At 40.9% G+C, this 25,915-nt stretch overlaps 1 protein-coding gene across 2 annotated transcripts in view; it reads right to left on the bottom strand.

Moving 5' to 3' along the window:
- znf423 (zinc finger protein 423) overlaps positions 1–25,915 on the bottom strand; it is a 144,623-nt gene that overhangs the window by 37,956 nt on the left and 80,752 nt on the right. Inside the window, exons 4-5 of one of the 2 annotated variants that reach the window (XM_039762864.1) lie at positions 12,958–16,196; positions 11,019–11,100 (exon numbers count right to left, since the gene is read on the bottom strand). In XM_039762864.1, the coding sequence (XP_039618798.1) occupies positions 11,019–11,100; positions 12,958–16,196 (3,321 nt within the window). Of the gene's footprint in view, positions 1–11,018; positions 11,104–12,957; positions 16,197–25,915 lie in introns of both variants that reach the window. The other variant, XM_039762862.1, reaches the window with a different exon arrangement.

Here is a 25,915-nt window from a genome sequence, read left to right on the forward strand (position 1 = left end):
ATTCTTTCACAGTCAAATAAGAATTTTTTCAAATACACATCCAATCTACCAGCCTTAGCAGATGCCAATATGACTGAAATATCAATATTCCCCAAAATATACTATATCAGTTTAAAATAATATCAACATTGTTTTAAAGAGCCATATTATTTTAAAGTTTCTCTACAAGATTTTGCCGTGCATCAAAACAGGCAAATGCATGCCCATGTGTGTTTCATTGAAGAATTGTTCACACAGATTTTCACTTTTGAACTATTTTAATGCAAATACCTTAATGTGAACCGTTCGATGCAAATAAAGTTACTTTAAAAATTCGCTCACCATCTATGGGCGACAGCAAAAATTACAGTTGATTACAGGCATGCCATGAGAAAAGATCTGAAATTGTCAAGAAACACAAACTAAAACAAATTGTGTTTCTTCTTTCCACGGCAGTTATTTGAAGTTAAAGGTAAACAGTTGGAAATGTTGGCATGTTTTCATATAACCTAATCTGTTGGCACCATGTTAAGAACTTATATATCTGAAAAAATAAGAAGCCAATTTGTATAAAGAAAATGATTCACTGTAGGAAGGAAAAGAACAGAGAAATAAATACGTGAATGTTGTTTTCTGTGACATGGTGCAATAATCCATTCTTCATAACTGGACTTATTATTGCATGGGATGCTTTTTCATTTGTACTGAGACTAAAGCAGGTTTTCTGTATGTTTTCTTGACATTGTATAAGACATAACTGGTGACCTCTTATTTCTAATATATCATGCTGAAGTTCTCATTTACGTGATGTCAAAGCGATTATTAAATGTAAAATGTTGAGCATATTGCATGCCTTGCTCTAATCATGTTGAACACAAGCTGCCATGTGATCTCTCTGAGGTTTCGTTCAGGTGAAGACTTATATATGTATACAGCATAATGATTAGCACAAAACTGAAAGACAACATACAAGTCTACATCAAATAAAAGTTTTTGCTTTTTCAGTATTTGTTGAATGAGCCTTTAAGTTGGACAACTATTACCAAATGCCAGTGGTGTAAAATAATGAAGTACAACTACTTTGTTACTTTACGTAAATACATTTTTCAGCTATTTGCATTTTAATTGAGTAAATTTCATTTAGAGCTACGGTTACTTTTATCCCACTACATTTTTAGGTCAAATAGCATATTTTTTACTTCACTGTATTTTCCTTCAAGTCCCTGTTACTTATTACAACGACCATCTTATATTTAAATTCATAAATGAGATCTATCAGGTGTGATTGCTCAGAAACAGCCAATAGAATGCCGTATATCATTCAAAAAGAAAAGAGCAACACAATCCCTCCCTTTCAAAGATCCAAGAGGTCACTGGGAAAAAGATCTCTCAATTAATATATCAGAAAAAGAGTGGAAAGTAGCAATGCAGAGAATTCACTCGAGCTCCATATGCGCAAAGCATACAATTATACAACTCAAAATTATATATCAAGCACATCTGTCTCGACTAAAACTCTCCAAAATGTTTCCAGGGCATGATCCAACCTGTGAACGCTGCAACCAAGTCCCAGCCTCACTGGGTCACATGTTCTGGGCCTGCACCAAATTAACATCATTCTGGACCAAACTTTTTAATTACCTTTCAGACAGCCTTGGACTCACAATCCCTCCTAACCCATTAACAGCTGTGTTTGGGGTTCTTCCAGATGGGCTTAAAGTGGAGAAAGACAAACAAATTGTGATTGCATTCACTACACTTTTGGCATGCAAACTTATTCTGCTAAACTGGAAGAACCCAAACTCCCCTCTTTTAAGTCAGTGGGAAACCGATGTGTTATACTATTTGAAATTGGAAAAAATCAAATACTCAGTTAGAGGATCCGTATAGACTTTTTTCAAAACATGGCAGGATCTAATTAGTAATATTTTAAAATAATCTCATAAAGCACAGATAATCTATTAATTTAGGTATGTTTATAGGGCTTAAATTTCATGCTGTTTGGCTTGCTCTCTCTCTCAGGGGTGGGGATCGATTTGTTCTTAACTCAATTTTTCTTTATGTAAAACTTGATTGATTTGTATGAAATGCAATAAAATTAATAAATATATATATATATAAAAAAAAAAGAGCAACAGTATGCCTTCCACTGCTCATTTGGTAAATTGTTTGCATGCTTCAAGCTCACTGTTGAGACACTGAAACTGAATGTGAACTTTCCGCACGGTTGCATTTGAAAACAGCACCTAAAGAAGTCTCTGCTATCAAGAATTCACCTTCAAATTTAAAGAAGTATGCTGAAGTATGCATATTTTTTTTTCCTTTCTTAAGTTATCTAATATGAAAGCCCCTGAAGGCACAAAAAAACAGTGTCTTTTTAATCTTGAGCAATATTTTATAGGCACATGTAAAATATTGTGTTTAAACAACATTAGTATGTCATTTGCAAAATATATTGCAGCGGATTCTTATGAGCCAATTACTAAAATGCAGAAGTGAGCCTGGTGGTAGATGTTTCTGGTTAACTGAAGAAGCAGACTTGGGGTTCCAGTTAGACTGAGATTTTGTTGCCTACAAGGGTGAAGGGAGCAATGCCACGGTCTTGCTTTCTCTTGTTATCGAAGAGCTAATACAAGAGGTGTCCACTTTCCTTCAAGCAGAGATAAGTATTTTTGCTGATAACTTACGGAATTTAAGCTCAGGGAAAGCTAACAAAACACTGTCTTGCCGACCAGACTCTGCTAGAGGCGAAGTGACTAAAAGGAAAATACATGTGCCTTATTAACTGAATGTTCTAGTGTTATGTGTAAGGGGGAACTTTGAGTAGCAAAATATTTTATCTTAGCAAATTATTGAAGAATTACTGCACATTTATATCCTGTGTTCCACTGAACTACAAATTGTGTGACATTTATTTCCTCTGAGCTGATATTTTTATTAGTCATTTTTGCAATTCAAGATAAAGCATTTAAAATGAACAGAATTGACTCATGTCCATAAAATTCTTCAGCAGATCATCAGATTTATAATAGCCATTTAATAATGTTGTACTGAAGTTGAATTATTGTAGTGCAATGTTAATGTAAGTTGGTTTAATGCTTGTATGTGTGTGGAAAAATAATATTCTGTAAAATTAAAATTGTCTATAGGAGTGTATCTAAATATGAATATATATTATTAGACAACAAACTTGTTTGTATCTGGTTATGCTAGACAGTTAATAGTATGCCTTTCATTGTGGATAATTCTACAGGTTACATGCGTGCTCTAGGGGACAATTTAAAGATAAAAATGCGTACCACATTGAGCAAAGGAAACCACTGCTTTCTTAAGAGAATTCCTCTTAAAGACATACAACAGTTCTGAAACTGCAATGTAATTATTTAATATAATAATCACCCTTCTAAAATCCATTCTTATTTCAGTGAAACACAATGAACCCAATCTGTGTTGATTTTCAACCAGTTTTTTATATTGTGTATCTATGTAAGTGATAAAGTTGTGAACAAAGAAGTTCGCTTAAGTTTAATTTAAATTTTTGTATTTTATTTTTCTTCTCTCTAGAGTAAGGGTGCCTCACCTGCTGCTGCCGGGTATCCCAAGATGGGAGACACAGTGTAAGTCATATCCACACTCCCTAGTGCCACACTTCAGGTTATCACCATCACACCGATTAGATTTGTAGCAAAAATATTATGCGGATGTTGTTTAAAAATAAAATAAATATATAAAAAGTCATTTCACTTTTGGTACTTGAGCCTTTTTAAAAGCAGAATTTTTCTTTTACTAATTATGTTTTAACTGAAATACTTCTTACTTCATTGAAAGTAAAAATTTGATGAAGTACTTTGACTTTTACTCAAGTGTCATTTCGGAGTACTTTTTACAACTCTGCCAAATACTTTCCCAAGTTGAATTCCGAGTTGCCTTGTCTGACAATATTTTTGACAATATTTTGTGAAATCTGGTTTTATGATACTGAAGAGACTGTTCACACTATTTTTAATAACATTCACTTATTATTATTATAATAATAATATAAGAAAATAACTGTTTTAAGTGTAAAATATTATCTTTTGTTCTTTTATTACTAATAAATCTCTTAATGATAATGGGCTGCTTTTTTATATATTACCCTAAATACAGTATATAAATTGAAATTATATTTATAAAAAAATTTCAATTTCTTGAGGCCATAATACAGTATAGGTCTCATAAGACCAGTGGACCTACATTACTGGTCAGACGTTTTAGAACACCTCACTTTTTTCTTCAAACTGAATCAACTGAAATACAATGAATGACCTAAAATGGTGAAAAAGTAAGCAGTAAACAAAAGTTTAGGTTAGCAAAAACTGAAAAAAGGAAATATCGGAATATTACAAATTGGCCTTCTTCAGGGAACAACTAATAGGTTGCAACCTACAGAGTTTCTGCAGCAATTAAGGTAAATTAAGCAAAGTTGAAGCAAATAATGAAACAGTGAAGAGGAGACTTTGTGCTGCAGGTTTGACAGGGTGAGTGGCAGTAAGAAACCCATTCCTTAAAGGACAAAACAGGGCCTTGAAATACCAGCTGTGGACTACTGCAGACTGGACAAAGGCAGCCTTTTTGTCTGACACTTGCTTTTGTCATCCTGCACTGTAAAGCTGTGCTTGAAGCTGCTGTGGTGTGAGGTGCCCATCATGCAAGCTGGTGACCCCAAGAAACTTCTCTTCTGATTGGGCTGTGACTTTGGCTCTGTCGGATCTCATCCTATCAGAGTTTCTTCCAGTTTCCGATTGCCTTTGGCTTGTGTAGGACATTGCTGGACTCACTGACACTTTGATTTTCTTTTGCAATTTCTCTCAATGAAAGGCCTGCACTTCTCAGGATAATAATGCTCTGTCTCATTTAATTTGTAATTGCCATTTTCTTGCCATTATCTCTGGAGTGTCTGTTCCAACTCTGCTTTAAGACAGACAGAGGGTTTTTAAGTAATCAAAAGAAGTTGGGACACCTGTGCAAATTGTTTGCTTCAACTTACAAGGCTTAATTTACTTAAATTGCTTTACTTTAGATTGAAACAGCAGTTTACTGCTAACCTTTTCCCCATTTTAGGTAATTCATTGCATTTCAAAACTGAGATGTTCTAAAACTTTTGACCATTAGTGTACATCAACACCCAGCTATCCACATTTCCATTAATTAATTAATGTGGTTGGGATTTGTAATGAGTTCTATCATTGGTGATGCTACTGCTCACATCCATCGTAAAATTCCTTACCAAAGCCAGGAGAGTATCCTTTGCTAAAGTAAGAAACATGCCATAGGACTACGGAATGATACATCAAGAGAAACAGATGTTATGAGTTAAGCTCTAAATGGAAAACTGGGGATCATCTGTTTCTTGCAGCCACAAGCATAAATGCATCTAGTGATGACACTTGGCTAGTATTCTTAAATTTGACACTCCAACCATTACAGTAAGTCACAATGAGTGGAACAGAAGCTAATTTATTGAAGAAAACAGTCAAGGAGGAGGAACAAGAACAAAATAGAAGCCAGTGTTTTTCAGATGTGGGACTAGAGAAGTGGGGAGATCAGTTCTGGAAATAACTGCCAACCATATGAAAGATGAGACAAATTCACTGGACGGCATAAAGAAACCCAGAAAAAATTTAGCAGCTATCGTGCAGCTGAGCTTCCTCTGTGGTTCATTTGAGATGTTAATTAATACTTTTGCACATCCAACCATCAGCAGTATGAAGTGTAAAGCCAGGGCAGAGCCAGCAGGGCAGTGTTACGTCATCGTTTCATTTAAATGCTGGCAAGGTTTTAAGATCCTAGACAAAAAAACTCAGGACTGCAACTCACTGGGGGAATTTTCAGGAAGCACAGTAACAGTAGATCCTTCAGGAAGTGTGCAGCTTATTAAAGCAGGGCCTTCACCATATCTCACTTCACCTCAACAGCAGGTCTTCACACTAAGCTGTAAAAGAACCTGCACAGAGAGGAAGGACATCCATTTGAGGCATGTGAATGTCCTACTGCAAATGTGCACTCCATTGCCAGACTCTTGACTCTTTTGAGTAATAATAATGTTTGCATCTGAGGTTTCCTGTAAACCGAAAACGCCTCCTAACTAGTTTAGCATTAAATGAGAAGAGGTGTGTTATTTTAGATAAACAGTAAAGTTATATACATATGGAGAGAAGCACCCAACTCACTGTTAGGTGCTCCTTTGCCATGAGAAAGGACACAGCCATACGCAGGCTCCTGAATGGACTAAAAAAAAAAACACAACAATCTGAGGCAGTTGCTTGGACTGCTACCTAGGCAGTGCATTAATAGCCTTAGGGAGGACTGGTCAGTGAGTTGGTCTGAGTCCATCAGACTTTGATTATTAATTTAGTATAAGAATTGCAAAAGGCTAATGGCATATGATCTCTCAATTTTTATCACACTAGAGTTTTTCATTTCCTCTCTTCTGTTGCACCTGCCCTGTAACATGTTACGTATATAAAGCACAGTACAAGTTATAAGAAAAGAAGGAATTAGTCCTAGAATCAGTTTTATTGACTACAGCGAAACCTCTGGTACTATTAATGTTAATATGTTAATTTCCCCTTGGGATTAATAAAGTATCTATCTATCTAATGTACAGGGGTCCTTGGGTTACAACGTCTCGACATACAACGTTTCGCGTTTACAATGCTCATTCCCATAAAAACTTTAAAAAATTGAGATGTGAGAAGGAATAAAGGTAAAATAATAATAAAGTTTTTTTTACACTCATTTTTCCTACAGTACATTGTAGAGTACAGTATATTTATGTCCTTTTCCTTTTTCTGTGGCCTAGTTGTGTCTTTATGTTCTAGATTATGATTTTACAAATGTGTTAGGATAGGTAAGTGACTTAGGATAGGGTGTGTTTCGACTTACAAAAAAATTCGGGTTACATCACTGTTGTAGCAACAGAACTGTGTCGTAACCCGAGGACCCCTTGTATAAATATTTATCATTGTAGTGCTCATTATTTAGGATAGAAGTGATCACAAACGTATGGCCTTGAATGAGCACTTCAGTTTAAAGGTTAATCTCTGTCCCAAACATCATCTATGATATCAAGCTCTAGATTGAAGTTGATGCCACTTTTTACGTAAGCAGACAAAAAGAAACTCCCACTCTGTATGACTGAATAAAAGCATGACAAGAATCTGTAGTAGTAATGCTATGTACCCCAGATTGAGAAGTGGCACATGACACTGACTAGGGGATACAGTGAGAATGCTAGCATGCCCCTCTGGATACCACCGCGTTAACATCCAGAGGTAAACAAAGAAAACTGGGCTGTGCTTAAGAATTTTCTAAAACTACTGTACCTGAAAACTGTTATTTAGCAAAGGCTGTGCTGCGTTAGGTATTGAAGACACTTTGTATGGTGATTACCTGTAATGATGCTACATAAATAAGGACTGTTTTATTGATATCCAACAGCAGTGTTGTCAAACTCAAGGCCTGCAGGATGAATCTGAAACCTTGGACCTTTTGAAAGCAGCCTATTTCATCAATATTCAAGGCATACAGCCCCCAATGATGGCTAGATTTCTCAAAGACCCCCGCTAACATGTTATGTTTCATATACAGATTATGTCCATAAAATTCCAATGTTTTAGCATGATACCAAAGATGCAACAGTCTCACAAAGGAGTCATGGATTCAGATGCCACCAAATGTGACAGTGCTACATCAAGAGTAATGTGACATGAACAAATACAGGCAAGAAACAAGAAAGTCACCAGAAAGACTGAGAGGAAGATTAGGATAAGAGAACACTGGACAAGGATGATTTTGCTTCCTGAATACTTTTGGCTGGATCTTAAAGATTTTAGCATACTGATCACAAAAATAACCTTTAAATGTTCCTCTCATGTACCATTTTATTACAATTGCCTATATTTGTGATTTCCTCTCAAATTCTAAGTGTACAAATGCAGTCCAACAACTACAACTGAAAAACTTGTGGTGATCTAAAAGTAGGGGCACATCAGCCTGGATATGCCAAGTGCTGCGGTTTCATTTTACAATTACAAAACTGACCTCAACAGGGCAGAAAAGAATGTCACATAAACCACTTGTTGAAGCAACAAAAACATTCCTCTTCATATAAAGCTAAACTGATGAAAAATTTCATGAAAGCGATGAACAAGGCAGGTGAGGGATTTCGAAATTTTCCAAACACAACTGATACCAAGATTAAGGAAGATCACAAATCAGACACATCATCAATGACAAGTAGTTCTGATCAGAGGAAATCACATGAAAGGCACTTGTGGATGTTGTTGAGAGCACCAAACTATGTCCAGCTGGTTGACAACATGCTTCAGATTTATAAAACCATGAAGTGCAACATGTTGCTTAAGATTCATTTTCTGCATTCACACTGGGAGTTTTGCTTTGCCAATCCTGGTGCAGTGAATGACAAGCATGGTGACATTACAACAATAGAGAAGAAGGATCAGGTCAAGTGGGATTCATCCATATTGGACAACTGAAACGAAAAGCATCAGATGCAGAGTACAAACGACAACCAGCCTTACAACATTTTTAGCTCAGCTAAACTTAACCAGTATGTCAGCATCCTAAAGCAATTAAATGTGCTAAATTCAATAAAGGTTAATTTCATGTTTTTCCAAATTCCTCCATGATGCAGTCAACCTGAAAGTATATTTGTGTTATATATCCAAATCACAAAAAAATTCTCAGGAAGCAAAACTTTTGAAAAAAACATTGTTGTCCAGTGTAATCAGGAGGTGCAGACAGCATAGCAGGAAAGTCCACAAAAGTATAAGATGACTTGAAAGAGTGAGACAGGAGAGCAGTGGAAGGTAAGGTAGTAGAGTTCATGTAAGCAAGAACAGGTAAAGCAGAGAGCCAGAAAATAGTAATCTGGCTAGGAGATGCGAGGCTGTGGAGAACAGCAGGGAGGAGCGAGCCTATGCTGATGCTGGACATGTGACCAGATTTGTAGACAGCCACTTAGGACTGGTTACCTTCAGGCTACCTCATGTAATTCTTGGTTATAAAATTCTTCAGTTTCTAGCCAATATAGAAAAGGCTGAAAGTCGTTTTCACTTCCTCCCGGATGCGCTGGGACTGGGATTCGGCAGATACTTTGCACTTGCTGGCTGTCAAGGTTAATTACACGAGCAGTAAGGGTGCCGGAAAGACGGGACATGGCATTTCACATGCGCCACTTAGCAGATGTTGGGGGGCTGTGAATAGAGGATGCAAGGGGCTGGGCAGCTCTGGTAAGGGGAAAAGTGTGTGTGTGTGTGGGGGGGGATTCTCACACCCTGACAAAGACTGTTGCGCTCTAAGAAAGGTGTTTTATCAACAGCTCCTGCTGCGCATGAATAAACACAGAAAAGTAACAGGAAGAAACGAGCATGTGCTTTCGAAGAAGACTGCAGGCCGACAGCCTGCCATCGCACCACGAGCAGAAAATAACGAATCTGTAAAGTAGCAGTGAAGAAACTTAAGAGCAATTACCCCAGCTGCCAAAGAGGAGGAAACGAAAACAGAGCCACGACGACGGGGGAGGCATTGAGAGAAGAAGCTGGCAAACATGATGTGGACCCGTGCTTTTAAGCCAAATGGACTAAACACTACTACAAATAGCCATGTGAGGCTGGGCCTAATGCCAGTTAAAGCCTCCTTGTCAAAGAAGTCGGCCAAGCCCACCTCACGCCAATAACCATATTGGTAACAGATTGTTTATGCTATGATCATAAGAAGCACTCATCAGATTATAGAAAATTCTCCCACCTTTCAGGCAGCCAATTCCTGAACCCCCTTTATCCGTCACAGGGATGTGCATCATGTCTAAGTTGTGAAAGTCACAGTGCTGAAATCAACTCTTCCAATCTGCCCCTGGGCTCATTAACCCATACAACCTCAGAAATGTTTGATTAAAAGGTATACATTATGGGAGGAAAGCCATATAACCAGGTATAATGGGTTAAATATACACAGAAGGCACTCCAAGTGGGCATCAGAGTGGAATCCATGAGTTCTGAAATAACAATGTTACATGGTGCAGCCATGTCACATCATCTCCAAAGAAAATTCTGCCTGCAGACTACCCAAAACCTGCAAAAGTGCCTTTGCCATAGTGCCCCCTACCAAAACTCCAAAGTCTTTTCATTGCCATATCTATTCCTATCTGCCTTTCAAAATATTAAACCAACCACAGGACGATATTAGTATCTGGCTGTACCTCTTTATTCTCACCTAAGATTTGTACCTATTTATTTAGCAAATCCTTTTACATAAGGCAACTTACAAAGGTATGTTTACTAAGACAAAAAAGTACACCAGGCTTTATTTATTCATGCTGCTCATCGTCATCACTGAGAGAAACAATCTGCAGCAGTATCCAAAATAAGATTGGAACAGCTCAGTCCATCGCAGGGCACACTCACGTAGCCCAAAATACCCGCCACCCTGATATGAGGCCAAATTAGAGGTGACAGTCAAACCTAAACTACATAATTTTGGGATGTGTGAGAAAAGCACAGTAATGGCGAGTAAACTGACATGCAAATTGAGAGAACATGCAAACTTCATACAGGCAGTGCCCATGTTGAGATATGAGCCATGGACCGTGGGTCAATGAGACAGTGGCAGTAACACACTGCACTGTCCATTTCCAGATCGAGGTTGGACCAACTTGCTTAATTTCAGAGGTTCAGCCCTGATACAGTGTTTTGCAAAAGTGTTAAGAGTCTAAAATGTGTAAACGCAAATAATGAGAATTTGGCTAACATTTACATTCAGATGTTTCAAAAAGGAAGTATGAACCAAAGTTGCACCAGTCAGCACATTTCTATCCAACTAGCTAGTATAACCTTATTGTGTTTTTAATAAGCTGATGCCAATTTTGAGGGAAAATAAAATGTTAAGGTGAATCCAACAGAAACAAACACACAAACAAATAAATAAATAAATAAGATTGGGCAAAGCATCTAAGTTCTGGTGATCTATTTCACACTTACCAATCATGTGGTTGGCAACGTGGATCTGAATCTCCCGCTCTGTCTCAAAAGTCATCTGGCACTTGATGCACTGGTAAGTCTTCTTCTGAGAACAAGAAAAGAATTCTGATGAGTCTGATTTTGGGGGCTGGCAGGGAAACATGGGAGTAGGGTGAGTCTTGACTAGGGATTAGAAGAGAGGCTGAAAGGAAGGCAGGTGTTAGCTGAAGACAGGCAAAAGAAGGCCGAGATTAAGTGTGAATGAATAGCACAGGGTAGCCAGCAGACCAGGAGATGGTGGCTGTGGCCACTTCATAGCATGCACTGGTGAGATTTAATTGGAAGTAATGTGAGCAGTTCTAGTCACTACAACATACCACCTGCACTTCAGAACAAGTAATCCACCTGAAGCCAAACATGTATGGGCCTGGCTACTACTTGGATGGAAGACCATCTAGGAATTTTTATGACTCACGAGAGAAGCATATTTTGTTTTCTTTTAAACAGGACATTTTGCATGCCACTTCATATACCCCCTGCTTTATGATAAAGCTTTTGTTCCAACACAATTTCTTCTTATAGTCAATTATTGCTGCTGAATTAACTTCATTCTAGTTCTTACTTTTAAGATTACCCACCCTTAAATTCTAATTTTAGTTTTATGCAGTTGACTTCATTTTTTTATTAGCAATAAGATGCAAACACCAAATGAACCAGCAGTTCTTCATCTAACTTGTTTCCATTTACACCTGTGTGTGTTCATTGTGAACTATCCAGTTTAATACAATGTTTGGAAGTAAACATCAGGAATAAAAAGTGAAGAAGTGAGAATTGCTAATCATCTTAAAATTATAAAGCATAGGGATGACATCCTTAGAAGGGAAACAAAATCTGTGATATAAAAATGAATTGTCATGGCAGAATGAAAGCACTAACAATCCATTAAATGAAATAAAATCTGATACTGGAAAAGAGTGGTTACTGATTAAGCAATTGGGTGTTAAACAAAAACCAGTAGCTACTATAGTCCTCCCGGATCAACACTGTACAGCCGTGTTATAGGCCAACATTAAATCTGATTTGCTGAAGGTAAATAACAGTCCTGAAATGACTGCCTTTTATGTTGTTACAGAAACAATGGAAAACTCAACAACATCAGATCCACTTAGACATGAAGGGGATAAACAAGATCAACCCACAAAAACCCTCTGGCAGGAAAATGGAAGCTACATCAGAACCAATGAGATGAAGCCAAAGAAACGCAAAATTGAGATGGATTTTTTCCAATCAGAGGGATGCCCCATTTTTTGAGACTGCAATCTCCTGATTGAGTATCATGGGAGTCAGAGACCTTCCCAGCGGCAAGAGCTGCAAGTCAGAAATCAGCTTTATGCATGCTTGTAGGAAAGGCTCTAGTTGATAAGTTAGCTCTTTAAGAGTCACCAACCACCATAGCAAATTGTCCAGAGTCCATATAAAAAAGGACATAGTATTTCTGTGGGGAATCTGACTGGGGTCCAGGCACATTTAGGCAGCAGTGACATCTACTGCAACACCATGTTATGGAAATCCTTGATGGGGAGAGCAGTGTAACTGAATACACTGGATCTTTGTAAGAAGAGACTGGATTTATGGAACTGATCCACTCAGGATAAGGTATTGTTTCCTAAACCTTAAGGAGATGAGTAACCTGCAAAGAAGGTGGAAGAAGGTGGCCTGGGGATGAACAAACAGTGAAACTGGAAGTTGAGTTTAGGAAGTATAGGTGAAAGTCCATCAGTCCCATACAAACTCACCCAGTATAGGCAATTTAAGTTCTGCTTACTGCAGTGTGGCAAACACAAAAACATAGAAAAAGAGAAAAAATAAATCATCCACTAGTCACAGTGGACAAGACAGACTAAAAGAAAAGCAAACACAATGTACTCTCATTGTTATGGTTCCTCCTTGGTGTACTTACTTTAGGAAGGGAAGAGTTCTCTGGCACCTTCTTCTGGATGCTCATATCTGGAGTCATCTCTCTGTGATCCAGCTGAATATGAGATTCCAAGTCATCAAGACTTTCAAATTTGACGGCACACTCTGAGCAGCGCAAACCATTTGGGGGCTTTTCACCTGGCTCCTGAGAGCTCCCACTGGATGACTGGCCATTGGAGCCTCTGGTCATACAACCAGCACACAGGCCGTAAGGTAGACCATTCACGTCCAGTTTCACCAAGTCCTGTTTGTTCTTGAACTCCTTCAGACACAAAGCACACTTGTAAAGCTTTTGCAGCTGGCCATTTGGCGAGGAGGAGGCCGAGCTGCTGGCTAGCTTTTGCATGTGAAAGGTGCCATGAATCTTCAGCTCCAGGGTGGAGGTGACCGTCTGCATGCAGACCACACAGCGGAAACCAGTGAGGGAGTTGCGCAGATCGGGGTGCATCTGGCAGTGCTCGATGAACTCTTCCTCACTCTGCAGGGGCATCTTGCATATACGACAGGTGCCTGTGTCCAGACTCTTGCTGTGGGTCACCTTGTGCTCAGTCAGTGTGAGGAGGGAAGGGAAACGCTCTCCGCAGATGGGGCACATATAGTGCTTGGCAGGGCCCCGGTGAGTCTGCATGTGCTCTCTCAGACCACTCTCAGAGAAGAAGGTGCGCGAACAGACGTTACACTTGTGACTGCCCTTGATGAACTCGGCTTTCTTGCGGGAGCAGTCATCTTCACCTGGTCGAATGTTGTGGTCCCGCAGCCTGTGGTTCTGCAGAAGTGCCTCCATGGTGTAAGCAGCACCGCAAATGTCACAGCCATACATTGGCTCTGAGGTATCAACATCATCCTCGCTGGCCTCATGGCTGTTAGTGGTTTCTTGGCTCTTTAGCAGCATATTCTGCAGGTCTGGTGCTTCTGGCCTCTTCGTGGTGGGTGTGACACCATTCGGTGTGCCATTCTGGCTACTGCTTCCATCAAAGATGCAGTGCTTCTCTCGCAGATGCTTTTCCAGTAGGATGATGGCATGGAATGCCTTGCTGCAAAACCTGCAGTTGTACTTCTTGCTATGTGTGGTAATGTGGCACTGCAGCTCGACCTCTGTGCTGAACATCTCTCCACAGAAGATGCACTTGCGGGCTTTGGCAGGATTTCCGAGATGGCTGTGCTTGACATGCAGCTGCAGGTCAGTCTCTTTGCGGAAGTCCCAGTTGCAAGCAGTGCACCTGTACAACTTCTTTTCATTACTGTGTTTCACTGCTAGATGAACCTGAATGGAAACCTTGGAGTCAAAGACCTCTTGGCACAAGGTGCAATGGTAGAGAACAAAAGTGTGCATGTCCAACAAATGCTTCTGCAGGTCATCCACAGAGGAGAACTGCTTGTCGCAGCTCTCACACACATAGTGAGTGGATGTGGTCATGTAGTGGACTGTCAAGTGCTGCAGCAGGCTCTCCTGAGAGTCAAAGTCCTCTTTGCACTGTGGACACGACTGTTTCCTCAACAGGAGCTCCAAATGAGACTTGAGGTGAGTTTGAAAACTTTCAAAACTCCCAAATTTCAGCTCGCACTGGTTGCAAGGGTACTCCCCATTCACAGGGGGAACGCCACTTGCCAACAGCCTTTGCCTCTTTGGGGAGGATACTTCTACGTCTGAGGACGCTGGACTACTGTCTGCTTTGGATTTTTTACTGCTGGCCAGTGGGATGTTCTTATGATTTTCTTTGATGTGCTTTGTGAGCTTCAAGATGGAGCCAAAAATAGGCGAGTTGGTGCAATATGGGCAGGAGTACACTTCCATGAAGGACTGCGAGGGCTGCACACCTGGAGACTCCAGCTTGGAGCTGCCAACACTGCAGTGGCTCTGCTGGATGTGCTCCATTAGGGAGGACTCAGTCAGAAACCCCATTGAACACTGGTTGCAGAAAAAGGCATGATTCCCCTCCAGGGTGCTTGAAGCACTGGGCACACAGTGTGATGCCCGGATGTGCTCCTGCAGGCTGTTGATATCGGCAAAAGTCTCTGGGCAGTAGTTACAGTGGAAGGCAGATGCATTGCTGAACTGCAGGACAGGGAATGTGCCACTGCTCCTGTGCACCTTGCGGACATGCTCATTTAGGTTGTACAAAGTGGGCAGAGAGTCTAAGCATACTTGGCATGTGTGACTTTGCTGAGGCTTGTCCACGTGGATTGTCTTCAGGTGAATCTCCAAGACAGCAAGGCTGTTGAAGTCTCGCTTGGAACAGTAAGGACAGCTGTAGGTTATCTTGGTTGGCCAACCCTGGCTCTCCTCCCGTTCCAGTCTTCCCGGTTTTCTTGGCACTCTGGATGGCTTCAGCGTAGAGTCTGGCGTGGAGCCTCTATCTGCTGATGCACTTGAGTCAGGGGTGGCACTGCTCATGGAAGCAACACTGCCTAGGACCGGGTCTGGACTGATGCTGTGATTACTCGAGTCAGGCTGGCGGTGGCTATCCAGATGGCAGTATACCTCTTCCACAGAGGAAAACTGCTCAGGACACATGGGGCACTTGTGCTTTTTATTGGCATGAGTCTGGTCAATATGACTGAGCAAAGAACTCTCATCAGAAAAGACATCAGGACAGTGGATGCACTGCAAATCTGCCTTCTCGGAGAGCTGCGGGTGGCGACTAATAACATGCTTCTCAAGCTCCTCAGTCTGGCTGAAGGTCTCCTCGCAATAATCACACATGAACAGGTCCTCCTTCTTGCCAAGCTCCTTTTCGGCACGCACCAGGTGCTCCTTGTTTTTCTTGTGGGCCTGCATGTGACTCTGCAGAGAGCTGGTCGAGGAGAAGCCCCGTTTACAAACAGTGCACTTGAAGGGTTTGCTCGAACTGTGTGTCTTCAAGTGGATCTTAAGGTGGTCACTACGTGAGAAAGCAGCCTCACACTCGTGGCAATGGTACTTCTTGTCGCCCGTGTGAAGCTTGACGTGGCGGTCACGACTGCGCTTGTGCTTGAATAGCCGGCTGCAGTAGGTGCACTTAAATGGCAGTTTGTCGCTGTGTATCTGCTCGTGGCGTTTCAGGTAGCTTAGTCGGCTAAAGGACTTGTCACAGAACTGGCATGGGTAGGGCAGACCAGCTCCACCTTCTTCCTCTCCCATTCCCAACTCACAGCCATCCACAAGCATCTGAGATGGAGATGCCATGTCTTTACTGGAAGGAGAAGAGGCCACCCAAGAGAGATGGGGATCATCGTCACCATCTGTAAACAAAATAGAGAAAGTGTTAGTAATGGGCAACATAGTGCATACAGTATGAATCCACTGAAGCTTCATAAAGTAGTTCATGAGCTAAAAGCACCTGCCTTACCCTTGGCGTACTCAGTCACATTTCTTAAACCTTGGCTTCAGCCACATCTAGGAGCTTCCCCATTTATTTTCACCTGAAGGTGAAAGGTGTTGGCAAACCCTTAACAAGTAATGTTCTATTCTGTCTAGCCACCAAAAACTTTTAAAACTCACTCCAAAACAACCATTTTAGTGAGTTTCATGTTGGTTGAATTGCACTTTAGCTAAAAACTGTATGCAAAAGGAAACTCAGCTGTCTCGCTCATAACTACCAATTAGTTTGTTGTGTTGTATTTTACATAACCTAATGCTGCAGGCCAAGGACAGTGAAAGTGTAGTGCATGTTGGTCAAGCATGCAGGTAGGAATTTTATTTACACTGTTTGAAAATACTAGTAAATTTCAAATTACCTAACAATACTACATTTTTTTAATCAAAGATAAACCTTACATTTTTGAAAATGCTGACACTATTGTACATCTGCATTTCGTTACCAAGCCTGAGAGATAAGCCATGATGAAACAGAATGAAACGTGATTGCCTTGCGCATGGTGAGTCGCTGTTCAGAATATGGTGGAACGAGAACAACTGAGGTAGGCATTAGTGACTTTTACTGTTTCCACTTTTTGATGAGACACTTATAATGTTTTGGCAAAAGAGCCTAGAAGTGTCATGATTTATAGCAATTTTAAAACAATGTTGAATAAACAACTTTTTTTTTTTTTTATCAAACACCACTAGTGGTGCTGTCTCCTGTACTAATGCCTGTGGCAATGTCATTTAACCTCAATCCCCCTTGGCCTCCCCCCTAGTGTACATGCTTTCTGTGGTCTAGGTATTCTATTATTTAATAATCCATTTAGTTTATCAAAGTGGGAGTAAATATCTGTTTGTGAAAGGTCAACAAATACTTGCTTTCTTACGTTAACCCGTTACACAAATATACCCAGTCAACGTGGGTTACTTCTGTTAATTCTCCAATAGAACTGAAATCTGACCTTTTTCCCTATTTCTGGGCTTGTTAGTGGAGTTTAAAAACTGTTTTGTATTCTGTAATGGCGCTGCTCTCATTCTACTTTATTGGCTATGTTTAAATATTTCCAGCTTTAAATATTCTGATATACATTGTATTATCAGCAACTAATATAACTCCATGTGAACCTCTGAGTACTTCATGAATTTGCAGGCTTTCTTCAACTATTTTAACCTCACTAAATATGTCATTTCTCCCTGATAAGATCCTTTGAACTGAAAAATGTGTGCTGTGTGGCAGTGGTCACGATACAGGTGCCATAATTTTGTCGGGTTTTGGAACTTTTTAATTTTCGCTAATTTTTTAGTCATTCTAACTATATGGTTATTTTTATCAATTCTTTTTATACTGCCATCTTAAAATTTATTTATTGTGGAGACCTCCGTTTTGTGTATTTTTGTGTTGGCAATGGCACTCTGTTGCTGTTAACACATGACATCACCATGCCTGTACTATTTATTATAGTGCTATCTTTTGCCTCCAAATTTTTAGATTGGGTATGAAATCGTTTGTGCAGGAGGTAAATCGCTTTAGGGAGTTCGGACTTCTCACAAGTTTTATGAATTTGTATTTTTTAAAATGTTTTGGGATTTGACTGTTTTTTATGGAGACTTAATGGTTTTTTTGATAAGTGCTAGTTGCTGGCTTAACGTTTTCTCTTCATCTGCTTGTCTTTGAACCTTGTTTCCATTTTTGGACTGCCAGTTGTTCACCTTGGCAGAAAAACAAGAACACAGAAATGCACAATACCAAGTATTTCTGAACTGACTGATGTGTAGATATGGGGAAATAAGAGGCCAAATTAATTAAGAAGTTCAGTCAAAGATGTGAATGGACTCTCGTTGAAAAGTGAAGTTTGAATGAAGTCCAGTACATAGAGTGGTTCCCCAGAAGTGGATTTATATACCTGATGTTCTCCGAAGTAATGATACAAGAAACTAAATTAAGAAGAAATTCCAGCCAGAAGAGAGAATAATTGTATGGGCAAACATGAAAATTGTGAAACAAGACACCTTATTAAGCAAGAGGTTCAATTAAACATGTGAAAGAGTGTGGCTAGAATGAGGTACAGACGACACAGTAACCCTGCAGCACTTGTATTTGACATCCAGCCTACAATGTTCAAATATAAACGCCATGGTTATGCATGTGCATTGTCATGGAGTTGCACCATAAGCCATCTTAGTTTACAGTTTTGCACTGTGGTAAACTGCCAGTGGCCCAGCTGCAAACCCACAACATCTGCACAGAAGCAGTCTTCTTACAGCGTAAGTTAACACAAGGACTCCTACACTTAGCCTCACAGGAACCTCTTTTGAACACTGTGAGTAGACCACTTCCTGGTCACTTAAGCTGAGCTCTCATTCTCTCCCTCTCTCTGCTAGCCCCCAACCACCAGTACACTCCACCTGTATACACAGTGCAAGCCCTGCCAATTATACCAAGTATTTGGCTGTGGGCTCAGACCATAAGCCATCTCATTTCTTAAATTAGATTTACGCTATGGTAAACTGCAGGTGGTCAGTTGAGAACTCACACAAGCAGCCACCTCACAGTGTGAGCTAATAGAATAACTCTTACACTTTTCTGCACAAATGCCACTCCTAAACACTGCGAGTGGAGTGCTTCCTGGTGATGTCAGCTTCTCTGCTTTTCTCAGACTCCACCTGTTCTTAGCAACAACGCCACTACACTTCACCCACCCATAATGCAAATCCCATCCTTGTCACCAAGTGTATTGCCATGGACTCACAACATAAAGCTTCTTAATTTGCACTGTAATGAACTGCTGGGGGTTAGCCATGAACCCAAAACATCTGACTCTGAAGTCATCTTCTTACAATGAGACTAATAGGAAACTCCTTGTGTTGGCCACACAGCGACGATTTCTGAACACTGAAATCAGAGCACTTCCTGGTGACGTCAGCTAAGATCTTCCACCATCAGCCCCCACCTCTCTTCTGTGGAACACTGCCATTACACTCCAGCAGTCCACAGTGCAAACCCTATAGACTATGCATTGCTGTGTATTGCTAAGGACTCAGACCACAAGCCATCTTGGTTTTTCACTAATGTTGGTGGTCATTCACAATTTGCAACACTTGGCTCAGCGTGAGCTAATAGGAGAGCGGACTGCTTCTTGGCGGCATCAGCTAAATTCTCACTCTCACAGACCTCACTTTTTCTGCAGAATACTACTACAGAACTCAGATACAGGCACATGGATACAAATTAAGCAAGCAACAAACTGAAAGATGTGAAAGGGCTATAATGAAAGAGTGTGGCTACTACAAAGTCCTGCATATACAGTGGGCCTTTAGCAGTTGATTGTGACTACTGATTGATGAGGCTCAGAAAAAAAAAGGAATCAAGAATTTTAGTCTAAAAGTAATTTCAATACAAAAGCTGGAATTAGTCGATGGATATAGTGCAAACAGACCATTAAGAGAGCTAAAGAAAGATTTTCAATTAGAGGACAGAATTAGCCTATAGTGGAAGTTGGAAAACAATGAGCTTAATTAATCAAGTAGCACAAAGAAAGGCATGAAAGTGTGTGGCTGGGCAATGTGTGAATTTGACACCTGGTCTACCTGGCTCAGTACTAACAAGACAAAAGCCTAATTTAAAAGAAGTTCAATCAGAAAGCAGAATATGAACACATTTCACATTTCATTTGAAACCTAAAATATGGACAAATTTGGAAATAAATAAACACAAGGAAAGATTTTCAATCACAGAATGGTCAAATGTGGAAACTGGAAAATAAGAGGCTCAACTGAGTAAGGAATCAATCCAACTAAAAAAAGTGAAAGAGCCTTCTGTGAAGATTTGACTAGCAAATACAGTGGCTCTGCGACTCTTTAATGTGATGTCGGGATCACAAATAAAGAAAAACAAGAAGCCCGATTAAGAAAACAAATATACAGTATGTATAGTATTAGCAGGTCAAATTACTTTGGTTACATGTGGAAGTGGGGGAAGCAAGAGCTCTAAATCAGCACTTAATTTGGTTAAAGGTGTGAAGTGAAAGAACTTGCAGTGAACAATGATGTTCAGTAGAAACAGCAACTACAGTGACCTTGTTATGATCTTGCTTCATTTCTGATTTTATTTTCCCAAATTAATTTTGCATAATAAAATTCACTTAATGTAACTGAAGTAAATTTTAGTGTTTGAAGTCATTTTCTACTGTGTTTTGTCACACATGTGCGATTGGGAGACATCTGAAAGGCCTTAAGAATAGTACTTCCACGCCAGACCAGGGGGTGGCAAGCTGCACTAACTCTCTTTCTCAATCTTCTGCAGACCACCCAAAGGAAATCTCACCAGGTCCTGGCTCCATGGATGTTGTCTCTTCAGTTTTTCTGGTTCCGGTATAAAAGACATCACTTCTGGTTTCCGGTGTCAGTGATGATGTCACTTCCAGTCCCAATGACGCCATGCCCGGTCCCGATTTTTAAAGCCGCCATCTTTTCCTATTACATTCAGTTCTGTTTTGGACTCAAACCTGTGATCATCTCAATCAATTTATACCCATTTGCAGACAAGGCACAATATACAGGTGGCTGCCCCAAACCTTTTTATGTCGGTGGACTGCTTTTGTGACACTTTAAATGATTTTATTCTTTTTTTGACACCATCTTGTTTTTTTGTGGGCACTGCCTTATTGTGGTGAGGTTGTTAAACACTGCTATGTAATTAGCATGTCTAGTTTGCTCAACCGCATAGAAGGTCACCCCAGACGTTCCAGGGTCATCTGAGATTTGGAGAAGAGCTGTGAAATGTATGTGTGCTTTTTGTATTTTTTCTGGTTTAAGACATTTAGGTGTGAACCTCAACTACGATTTATAGTTCTGTGATTTGGCAAAAGATCTATTAGTCTTCTTGGTAACTCGGGTTTGGCTTTTGACACACATTTATTCTTCTAGTCCCTATTCAGTCCATTTGTTTTGCAGAACAGACCTTACAGTAACTGACTTCTGCCTTCCAACTTGCAGAGTTCATAAAGAAACAAGAAGCCTAACTAAACTGAATTACAGTCAGAAAGCAGAATGGTTGCACATATAAATGGAGAAGAAAGCAGTTAAATGAAAGGAGAAAAAGAAATAAAGACTGTAGTTAGACTGAAGTCCAGCTGGCCCAGCAGAAGTTGAATTTGACACCCAAGCTGGCAAGTTCAGATATAAATAAAGAAGCAGCTTAATTAAATATGTGAAATAACATTCACTGAAGAGTGAGGCTAGACAGGAAACCAACAGATTCACTAGCTCTGCAGCAGCTGAATTTGACAGCTGACCTACCAGGTTCGGAATCAAGAAGCCTAATTAAGCAGGCATCCATGTTAGTCCATGGCAAATAAGAGGTCTAAGTAAGCAAGTGGCTCAAATAAAGGGTTATAAAACTGTCACAAAAAAGTGCTAAAAAATAAGTCTATGAAAGCAGCCAAATCTAAGGTTTCATGTTTAACTAGAAAGTCTTAGTTCCTGGAAGCCTAATACAAAGACAGAATTAGTATATGGATACTTAATACGCTGTAATAAAACACATGAGTTGCTGGTATCTTTCTGGTTCAAAGACTGACACCCCTAAATTATTTTGGTTTAACTTGTTTTGGATAATCCAACAAGCAAACTATTTCAACAAAATCAAACCTCTTGTCCCCATGAAAGCTTGAAAGCCTCTATGTGGTCATTTGTCCAAAGTGCATTATGAAGGACAAGAATATAAGTAGTTGCCAGCCCCAAGTGACCAACTGCTTTGCAAATGAAGCAAGATGAAAAACTGGCACAGCTGGTCAGTCTTCAAATTAGAAATCTATTAATGCCAACGCAATCCTCTGAAAGCAACAGAATGTGAAAAATCACTTTTGAAATAGGAGGAGATTATAGTCATTAGAAATGGCTAATCCTGCGGAGTGGGACGTTCGAAAATGGAAGATCACATGGCTTTTAGGAAGCTTTTGTCATCGGCCCACCGGGGATCTGGCTTCACGATTAAATTCAATGAAAAGTGAAATGAGGAAAAAAGCAAAGAAAGCAGAGCTCCAAATCCTGAGGAGCATGTAGACAGTAATGCCAGGACCCATCAAGGTGAAATAGGGAACACCTTAAAAAGCCCTGTGGGGAGTTCTGGATGTTCATAACATAACCTTAATATGGATCACAGCACCCTCTGGTTTCGAATAAAACCAGTGTCATGCCCCAATACAGTTTTTCATATACTTAGCCCTATCTCCCAGAGGCTTCTTGGTAGGGGGTCATCAATTGGGACATGCTTCAGTGTTATCAGCCCCGGCAGAATGTGCTCAGCGTCAATGCATGGAGCAGTCAGCCCCATCACATCTGCGTGCATAATCCGTACATAATTTTTAATATCCTGTTTAATAACTATGGAAATGAATAACAACAGAAATATAGAATGATGAGCACACACAATTGTGTAGACAAGATCCCGCTTTAATTTGATAAAAGTATCAAGTAGATAGACACTTGGGGAATGCCCTCTTCGAGCACCAAATTTAGAAAGCTCTTTAATGTGGCTGCCACCAAGCACAGGGGTTTGGTGATCTGGTTATGGCTGGGACCCAATTATTGGCGTGTAGATGTGTCAAATAATGAGAAAGCCAACAAAGTAGAACTGTCCACTTTCAGTACAAAAACAGTCACAGAGGAGCACCTCCAGATGTGCACACCCTAAATTCAGCTCAATAAATGCACACATGTGCTGGCTCAATGCAGCACCTGGCTCTGCAGCCATTTCATTGAGATCACATCATGTGGAAGACCTAAGAAAAAAGAAGATATCCCATGATACAGAGCTGGTTAGAAGCAGGAAGACAGCAGTTGACCCAGAGAGGGCAGCAAGCTGCAGGCTACCACGTACCTCAAAAATGAAAGAAGATCAAAGAGAGCAGACAGGAGGCTTTGAAGATGAAGTTGAGCCACAGGAGAGTAGGGTGAAAAAGCCTTCCACCAATTAGTTAGGTTGCAAGGGGCCAACATGAGGCGGTGTAGCTTGAATCCAACTTATGAAATGTGGAAGTCAAGGTGAGATAACTCTGAGAAGGAGTAAGGAGGACTCAGGCTCCATGAGTTGAAGAGGGTAAGTGGAAAGGTGGACATACCGAGGGACTGCTGAAGCAAGTGTGAAGAAGAAGAAGGTGTACTAGTGTGGATGGAGGGCCATGACTGAAAACCAGATTGCACTGTAAACCTCAAACTGCAGTCTGTGGTGGTATGTGCAGAGAACATGGCGGGTAATGTTGTCAGACTACATGTGGCTTTCAATGGAGTTTGGTGGATGAGGAGCCCTGTCTGCACACCATACACATGAAGAATTTACAGAACCAGAGACTTTTCAAGTGGATCTTGGGATACTTTTTTACACAAGAAAGCAGTGTGATTTGCTAAGCTCAATCTGCAACTTGGCATGTTAAAGAAAGCAGAGTACAACCACAGGAAAGACTTGGATCCTGCAGACAGGCAGGCTGTGAAGAGCTGAAGTTGCTGTGCGTGGAAGTGTGGAGACAGGAGGGAAAGGAATTAAGCTGAGGTGCTGAAGACTGGACAGGTTGTGAAGGCCCAGGGTGATGAATAAAGAGCATAAAGGCAGACCAAGCTGATAAGAGTGGGGGACAGTTGAGTGTTTGATGCCAGTCAGCCTGGGCATGACTGATCTAATGTGAAGCAATGAAAGCAAAGCAGAGGAGGGGGTCAGAGGGTGTACAGGCAGCTGTTACAAGGAAGCTGTTGGCATCTGACACTTCATGTTTTACTTGAAATACAAACTTGTAGAAACATTTGCATCACCTGTAGCACTGATTAAAATAAATTTCAAAGGATGGATTCAATGACTTTCCCGCTAGTGCAGTTGAAAAGCAAAACTAAGAAACAGCTTCTGGGTAATTTTGACAGGAAGGTGGTTGTGTGGGGCACTACAAGGGAACCCAGTTTTTGCTGAAGACACACACACATATACACTCACAGGCACATACAAGAGCCACTGAGCACTGCACTTGTGAGGCGGAGCAGCAAATCAGCAAGGGGGCACCTGAGTGGAGATGGCCAACCACTCAGTCAGCCAGCCAGCCTGCTTGCCTGCCGAGCGGAAGCCATGTCTGCACAATTAGACGAGTCCCAAAGGCCACATCGCGTTCAAGGTGCCATTTTTAGTGCAGCTCAGGTCTCAAACTGGAAAGCTGGGGAGGTGGAGAACTGGAGCAAGCACACCCATAAGAGGCAAAGGAAAGAAGTCAGGAGCCTCTCTGGGCCTCTGCAACTAAGTTGCAGGGCAGACTGTATTTCTGAGCAAAAGGGCCACCAGCTGCTGACGAGTACGGAAGTCGACATGCGGCCCCAGATCTTCCATCTCCAGGAAAGGTGTCAGATCACAGAGTCTTGTTCCTTTGTTCCGGTGCTTCTCCGAGTTGCTGCTTGAAAAGCGCCGAGAGAAAGCAATGTGCGCAGTGGGTGGCTCGTTAGTGGCTCTTGCTCTCTCGTACCTTTATAGGCATCAGAACAAAGCGGCATTTCTGAGTGTCAGGAGAGGCATGGCTCTGATGCCACACTGCATTATAAATGCTCTCTAGATCTAGGCTGAAAGCAGATGAGCGAGGGTGGGCACTGAGCCACCCAATTCCCTTCACCCCCACCCCAACTGCCACGTTTAAATAAATAAATCCAGCAGCTGCAACACAATCACTAGCTTGTGGTGACAAACAAAAGCGCTTGGACAGGGGCCTTCCACTAAGAGCTGGGAGGAGACACGTCAGGGGCACGAGACACCTAGGGGAGAGGCACATGCATCCTCAAGGGGCCCGGCCCAGCAATCTGCCACACTCGTTTACAAAGCACAAGCTCCAGCCGGGAGTCATATCTCCCCTGAGTCCATTTGTGGACAGAGTTGAACACCTGGGTTTAGGCCATTATAACCAAACAAAAGAAAAGGATGGTGGGGGGGGGGGGGCTTGAAAATTCAGAGCGGCATCACTGGTACACAGGGCAAAATTCATTAGTGCAGACACATAAGCCAGTCCTATGGATCTGGTCTCTGGAGAAGGATGCTATATAAAAATAAAATGAACCGTGTGGGCACTAACACCTGTGCTGTGTGCTATATAAGTATAAAAAGAACTAAATGGACACTAATATGCAGCTAATTTGGGTCCTACATTGAAATAAATTAAAAAGGCCTAAACAACTAGTTGTGATTGATCTTATACAAAAATAAACTGAATTGAAAGGGCACTGAAACACATATGTGATGGGTCCCATATACATTAAGAATTAATTTAATGGGCACTGACAACTAGCTGAGAGGGATCTACATAAGATTTGAATGGGCACTTGTACATGGGGTAGGTTTGATTTGGTCCCACTTGGACATTCGCTGCTAATCAACATCTTGGGCCGCAACCCATAATTTAAAAAACACTCCTATACTGTATAAGAATAAATCAAGCAGGCACTGAAATCCACTTGCAATCTTGTACAACAGTAAATGGAATTGAATGGGCACTCATACAAGGCTTTTACCAGATTCTATATACAAATACACTGCACCGTGTGAGCACTAACACCAAGCTGAGGTGACTGCTTCATA

This window comes from Polypterus senegalus, chromosome 9 (genome assembly GCF_016835505.1).
Source record: "Polypterus senegalus isolate Bchr_013 chromosome 9, ASM1683550v1, whole genome shotgun sequence".
NCBI lineage: Eukaryota > Metazoa > Chordata > Cladistia > Polypteriformes > Polypteridae > Polypterus > Polypterus senegalus.